The sequence below is a fragment of the Lactuca sativa genome, chromosome 1 (assembly GCF_002870075.4).
Source record: "Lactuca sativa cultivar Salinas chromosome 1, Lsat_Salinas_v11, whole genome shotgun sequence".
Taxonomy (NCBI): Eukaryota; Viridiplantae; Streptophyta; class Magnoliopsida; order Asterales; family Asteraceae; genus Lactuca; species Lactuca sativa.
In genome coordinates this window covers 131,892,146-131,899,327 of record NC_056623.2, presented here as the reverse complement: position 1 = coordinate 131,899,327, position 7,182 = coordinate 131,892,146, and the positions used below count along the sequence as shown (strand labels likewise).

The 7,182-nt window shown below is 33.4% G+C and overlaps 1 protein-coding gene across 1 annotated transcript; it reads right to left on the bottom strand.

Annotated features, from left to right (window-relative positions):
• Window positions 1-320: 320 nt before the first annotated feature.
• On the bottom strand, window positions 321-3,874 carry LOC111909396 (3-oxoacyl-[acyl-carrier-protein] synthase I, chloroplastic). The gene is made up of 7 exons (XM_023905217.3): window positions 3,394-3,874; window positions 1,359-1,790; window positions 1,103-1,276; window positions 920-1,033; window positions 734-835; window positions 583-649; window positions 321-504 (listed from the first exon to the last, which is right to left on the bottom strand). The coding sequence occupies exons 1-7, from the start codon at window positions 3,847-3,849 to the stop codon at window positions 437-439; spliced, it is 1,413 nt and encodes a 470-aa protein (XP_023760985.1). The 5' UTR covers window positions 3,850-3,874; the 3' UTR covers window positions 321-436.
• Between the last annotated feature and the right edge of the window lie 3,308 nt (window positions 3,875-7,182).

Below are 7,182 nucleotides of genomic sequence, written 5' to 3'. Positions count from 1 at the left end.
GTGTAAGATCTGTGTATTACATAGACTGATTAAAAAAATATTAAATAACAAAGTTTAAATAATAATTATTTTTCAAAAATAAAATTTTGAAATAAGAAATAAAGAAAGTTATTAATTGCAATTTACTATCGTATTTATTATATTTAGTAGTTTACATATATAACTATAAGTATTATGTGGCTTTTTAATTTTAAAAATATTATAAAATGACAAGTATCAAATCTTATGAAAGATTGACATATCGCAAAATGGATCTTCATTTATTATAATAGATGGTAGATGAGTTCTTGACGTCAGGTTTAACAAAAAACACAATAACATATTCACATGAAACTTATATTTGGTAATAAAGCATTGTCCCATTTTACAATTTGATCAAATGTTTGGAAAGGAATATAGTTTCTCTAAAGATCGGTGAACATTCAGTATGATCATATCAAGGCTTGAACGCAGAAAATGCTATTACCGAGTTTTGTCCACCAAAACCAAATGAATTTGAGATGGCTGGATCCAAAAAGAGTTTGAATAAGCAAACTAAATTAAAATCGCAATTGAACCATGGAGAAAAGGAAACAAACTCACCAACGTTGATTTCATGTTGTTGCTTTTCATTTGCAACAGTGTCGAATTCAACTGTAGGTTCTGGGTTCTACAGTTGCAATGAGGACGTGAAGATCATCATAGTCTAACTATGAAAGGAAAAGAAAATTTAATATAATGAACAAGCACATACAAATTGATTAATGGTGGGATGCAACCATCCTGTTTGAATCGCTTTGATTGTAGCAATGGCTTCCAAACCTCCAGATGCTCCCATACTGTGTCCAATTATAGACTGAACACAAAAACAAGAAAATAATGTCAATACTTTATTGATACTGATTACTGAACAGCCAAAGCAGACAATTAGCTTCTTCACCTTCGTTGCATTGATTTTGATCCCTTCGGTGTTCTTAAACACCTTCTTGAGAGCATTGACCTCAGCCAGATCCCCTACCACGGTTGAAGTTGCATGTGCATTGATGTAGTTCACCTACAAGATTTTGTTCGACAATATAAAGTATTTGTTTCTCTAAAACAAATGACAAAAAAGTTGAACTACCTCCTCTACCGATACACCAGCATCTACAAGGCTGTTTTGAATGCAAGATGAAACAGAGAATCCATCAGGTAGCGGATTAGTTATATGATACGCATCACAATTTACTGAACCTCCCAAGTATTCAGCAAGTATTGGCGCACCCCTTTTCATTGCATGGTCTAAACTTTCCATCACCTTGAAACAAAGAAGATCAATATATATCCACAGATGCGAAGTTTGAAATGATAAATTCATCAAACATGGGTGGAGAAGTTACCAAAACACCAGCACCTTCGCTTAAAACAAACCCATCTCTTTCTTTATCCCATGGTCTAGAAGCTGTGTGGTGATCATGGTTTCTTCGCGACAATGCTCTACAAGCAAAAAAACCTCCGAATACCAAAGGAATAAGTGGAGCATCGACCCCACCTGCAATCATCAAATCAGCCTTCCCGAGACGGATATTATCAGCTGCAGCACAGAAGCAAGCGTTGGATGTGGCACAAGCAGCTGAGATGTTGTAGTTTGGTCCCTTAAAGCCAAGATGAATTGCAAGAAGAGCTGCTGCCATGTTTGTTTGAAAATAAGGAATGAAAAATGGTGTAATTTTCTTGTAACCCCTCTCTGTGAGAGACTTCGCAGCATTAGAAAATACTGTGACGCCGCCCCCTGCTGATCCAACAAGCACACCAGCACGTTCCTTATTAATCTGCACGTACACATATAAAAAATTTAAATACTTTGAGAAAAAGATAAATTTGCAAAAATGATTCATGCCTAGCTATGTATTTTTTTTCTGTAGAAACCTCAACTTTTTTGTATTACCATACTTTTGACCATGTTTATGGTTTTCGTCCGTTAGAAAGCTGAAAAGACTAAATTGCTTTTATGATATATTTTTTTTTTTATGTTTTTTCTATTTAATTTAAAGTTTTATTAATTAGAAAATTTGAGGATCTCTCTCTCTCTCTCTCTCTCTCTCTCTCTCTCTCTCTGTTTTTGTTTGATGAACACCCAAGAACATATTCATAGATTCAAGAACACTCAAGAACATCGTCCGCCACTACCATCATTTGACCACCATCCTCGCCACCACAGTCAGCCACTACTATGGTTGTCACCTCTATCTCCACCTAAACCTTTTCTGTGACTTCATCTTCGCAAAATAATCATCGCAAAAACAAAATCAATACACAAAATATGGGTCTGTTCTTGAGTTCGTCCCTAATCCGATGAATACACACACGAAATCAGATATGATGAACACACACACAAAATTAGATCAGATGAACACACACATACACACACGAAATAAGATAAAAACACACACACGAAATCAGATAAACACACATACATACACAAAAAATCAGATCATCACTCCAGCAAAATCGCACCCCTTCGTTCTCTTGTAATAGATTGATTTCTCTTCTTTCTTCTCTTTTAAAATCGACGCCAAAACAGCCAAAATCAAAATCCTTGATAGTTGCAATTATACGTTGCAGATATGTGGGGTTGAGTTTTCTTACTTTGAACTCTCAAGAATAAACCCCAAAATCAAATAGAAAATCGTATATCTATGATCTTGAGCTCTTTTCTCTCTCTTTAGATGAAAAAGTAGTTGTGTGTTGGTGTGTGGAATCGAATCTGAAAACTTCATATGTGTGTATGTGTGAATTCGAATCTAAAAACCCAAATATGTGTGGGTGTATGGTTGTGTGAAGTCCATTCTGGAAAACAAACATATGATTGTGTATTTTAAAAACATGTTTATGTCAAGCTATTCTTTGGTGGATCCGAACTCTCTTTCTTCTCTTTCCTCTTTTTCCTCTCTTCAAGAACAAAATCAAAATTGAACATGTGAGTTTGTGAACAAAGGGGTTGCTTTGGGTTCATCATATATTGGATACGATTTTTGTTCGTGGGTGTTCATCAGATTTAGATACAATTTTTGGTGAAAAGGGGAAGAAGATGAAGAACACAAACTAATGATGGTGTTTGGTGGTAGCTTCAATGGAGAGAGAGAGAGAGAGAGAGAGGGGGGGGGGATGATGATGATGTGTTGCCCTCTTCTATTGTTTTAATTATTAAAATATTAAAATAGATATTAAAAAATATAAAAATAAAAATAAAAAAGTATAATAGTCATTTTTATTTTTGGAGGGAACCCTGGTCACATAAAAACATGGATAAAAGAACCACGAATCTATGATCCCAAAAAAATAAGGTTAATTTGGACGAAAACTCAGAAATTTTTTTACCACAGAAATCATTTTTGCATTTTGTCTTGAAAATAATACTAAGGAATTACATACCTTGAAGAGTTCGTGGCCTCCAAGACCAGCATCTTCAAGAGCTTTTTTCCCAGCAACAATGCAATAGCGTTGAGAATCATCAAGTCTAGACTCACTTTTGGCATCGATATACCCATTTGACTTAAATCCACGAATCTGGCCACCGAATCGTGTTGGGAATATTGATGCATCAAATTTATCTATTAAACTGATTCCGCTCTCCCCATCTAAGAGACGATCGTAGTATGTGTCAACATCATTTCCAAACACAGAGACGAGACCCATACCTGTAATGACGACCCGTTTTTTTGCATCTTTCTCCCGCTTAGGGGCTGGGGCAGAGGCGTGGGAAGCTAGTAACACATGGCGGAATGTGCGGCCCAGACGTGCTGGTGATTTGACTGTTGTGGAAAAAGAGCTTTCGGGGAGCAGGAACAAGGAGGGATATTTTAACCGAATAATATGTTGAGTTTCCATTATTGTTTAGAAAATAATGTCTCAAGATAGAATGTATGATCCTTGGACATGCATGCATGGTATATATATACACACAGCGAATGTATATGTATCGCAAAAAGAAGGATTTTTAAAGACACCCCACACTATTTTCCAAGTACATCCTAATCTGAGTTATAACTCATTTTTATTGGAAGTCGTTTTTTAATGACTTTTACTGCTTTTTATAATGAGTGTGGTGTTATTGAGACATTACCTATCGCATTCTCAAATTAAATTGCAGTATGCTTTGCAAGCCCAAATTGACATAATTAATACCATGCACTTTGCTTCTTGCAAATGAATTTTAATTGCAAATTCATCTTACATCTTGCAACATGTGATTAATTTTAATTGTCAATCATCTTACATCTTGCAACATGTATCTTGCAACTAGTGAAAGCATTGCACACTCCATCACATTATTAAACACACACCTCATATTTTATATATATATATATATATATATATATATATATATATATATATATATATATATATATATATATATATATATATATATATATATATATATATATATATATATGTATATAGGTTCAAATGTGGATTGATTTCTATTGTGCAAACGTATGAACAGTGTTATTCTGTGATAATGACAACGAAAATATATTGTTATATAATATAAATATGTTTGATATTATATAACTATTGTCATTCTCACACATTCTCACTAATTAAATCGTCTATAAGGTTATTATAGACTTATTATTATTATTCTCATTCCGTCATAATGTTGTCAAAATGTTTATTGAGTCGTATTTTGTAAGAATAAAAATGAGAGAAAACAATATGTATGAACAAAAATGAATACGAATTAGTGACAATACATGAAAATAATGATAGTTGTATAAGATTGAACGTAGTCAAATTACTAAACAACTTATTCCCTTAGTAATTCTTATAAATAACACTGTCCACACGTCCGCATAATAATTATCTATGTACAATATAACCTAGTAATATTATATATATATATATATATATATATATATATATATATATATATATATATATATATATATATATATATATATATATATATATATATAAGTTCTTGTTATGTAAATATAGATATATGATTAAACTTACAAACAATTAAGACAAAATTGCAAAAATGGTCCCTGTAGTTAAGTCGAAATTGTCATTTTGGACCAAACAGGTTTGGACCAGCACTCATGGTCCGAAGGTTATCATTTTTTTGCCACTTTGGTCCAATTTACTTTAAACTTTTTTGTAATGACGATTTTTCCCTTTGTTTTGCTTTTTCAATTTATTTATTTATTTATATAGTTTAATATTTAAAAGAAAAACAAAAAATAAAAGCTCTCTCTCTCTCTCTCTCTCTCTTAACAAAAAAAAAAGTTGGCCCGGTCATTTCTCACCATCTCTTCCTCCGACGAAGAAAGGAGACTACCGACCACCACCTTCGCAACCCCTCCCCGCCTCCCTCTAGTCGTGTAGCACCACCAAACACCCATCCCTTCACCCACTATTCCGTTGTTCTTAGCTCTGACAAATTGATCATCCTAGCTCTAACAAATCGACTTAGGCACCAAGAAATGAAAACCCAAGCCGCCAATAAACCCTAACTTCAAAGTTTACAGCGGCTCAACCATCATCTTCATTGAGTTGCTAGGGTTTTCAGCGGTAGGGAAGGGCTTCAAAGACGAAGATTGGAAAGGCATCAAAACCCCCCAAGGGCTTTCAACGTCCTCGTGTTCGTCGTAAAAGGTGTAGATCAGCGTCCTCCTACCAAATCTACAACATTTTCGGATTCGTGGTTGTTTGAAGGTGAAGATCCGTTGAACACCCTATCTTACCGGATCTCCACTTTGAACATAGGTAGCCACCGCCGACAACTACTACGTCGTCGTTTCCTTGCTCTCACCTTCACTAGTTTAGGGTTTGCAAACCCTAGCTCCGTCCGACCCCTTTCATTAAAAACCCAAGCTTGGTTTGGGGAAGCTCCAACGGTCGTATCGTCGCCCGTCATCGCTGGAGATATTTGTTCATTCTAGTTTATCCGTTGTATCGTCGCCGCCACCCTTCTTTTGTTTTCCGATCAACAAACACTTTTGATACATTTTGATTGGTAGTGGTGGTTGTAGCCTTCTCAGTCTAGATCTATAGCTCGATCTGACTTTCATATGATGCTAGGGTGTTAGTAGAGGTGTTCACAGGTGTTGTTATCAACGTTGATCAATGATGGTGGTGGACTTGATCGGTGGTCATGGGGTGTGGCGGCGATGACCAGTGGTTTTGGAGGATTCTAGCCGAAAACAGTGAGGAATATAGGTAGGAGAGAGAGAGACAGAGAGAAAGAGAGAGAGAGATGTATTTTCTTTTTTGTTTTTCTTTTAAATATTAAACTATATCAATAAATAAAAAAAATGAAAAAGCAAAACCAAGGACAAAATCGTCATTACAAAAAAGTTTAATGTAAACTGAACCAAAATGGCAAGAAAATGAAATTTTTTGAACCATGAATACTAGTCCAAACATGTTTGGCCCAAAGTGGCAATTTCGACCTAACACAGGGACCATTCTTGCAATTTTGTCAACAATTAATTATTTACATATAACTTTTTATCAAATAATTAATAATATAATATATTAATATTTATGATTAAATGAATAATTTAAGCTTCTAAATAATCAAAATATTTATAAAATAGTTATTGAGGTGGAGACCACTTTCTAGAGCATACTGGTAGTCCATGTGAGAGGTAACTACAAATATAGATGGTCTAATTTATCGATGTGGAAAGTCATGCAAACATAATTAGGTATGATTCTATATTTTTTTTCATTTATTATTTCATATATTTGCATAAAATTTTATTAACACATTCATTTATGTAACTACTAAAAACGATTAATAGCTAAAAATAAAAATTTTAATAATCCCTTTTAATAAATCAAATTCTTTTTTTCATACGTCATTGTCTCATTCATTTGGACACATAGCATTTTCTAATATTTTTGAATAAATGTTTTTACATTTGTCATTTTCTCATTTTTTTTGTCTTTTATTAATTAATACAGGACATTTACACCTCAATTAATAATTGTTTTAAATGAAAATAGTTAATAAATTACAATATTACTAATCATATATTATATTAAATATGTTTGTTTTTAAATTCAAATTTTAAATTTGAAACTTAAATAATTTTTTGTTTAAACCTTCATATTAATTTTTTTTGTTTACCCAACCCGTATAGTATATAGGTCTCACAACCAGTAAACAATAAACGTATATAGTAAAACAAAGAAAATATATGGATAACTAAC

What these genes read in the sequence shown, in the direction of transcription:
- LOC111909396 (XM_023905217.3), bottom strand. Translation starts at nt 3,849, where the DNA reads ATGGAAACTCAACATATTATTCGGTTAAAATATCCCTCCTTGTTCCTG. An exon ending in GAGGCCACGAACTCTTCAAG is followed by an intron (nt 1,791 to 3,393) that starts GTATGTAATTCC and finishes GTGTACGTGCAG; the next exon opens with ATTAATAAGGAACGTGCTGG. An exon ending in TCAAAATCAATGCAACGAAG is followed by an intron (nt 836 to 919) that starts GTGAAGAAGCTA and finishes TTTTGTGTTCAG; the next exon opens with TCTATAATTGGACACAGTAT.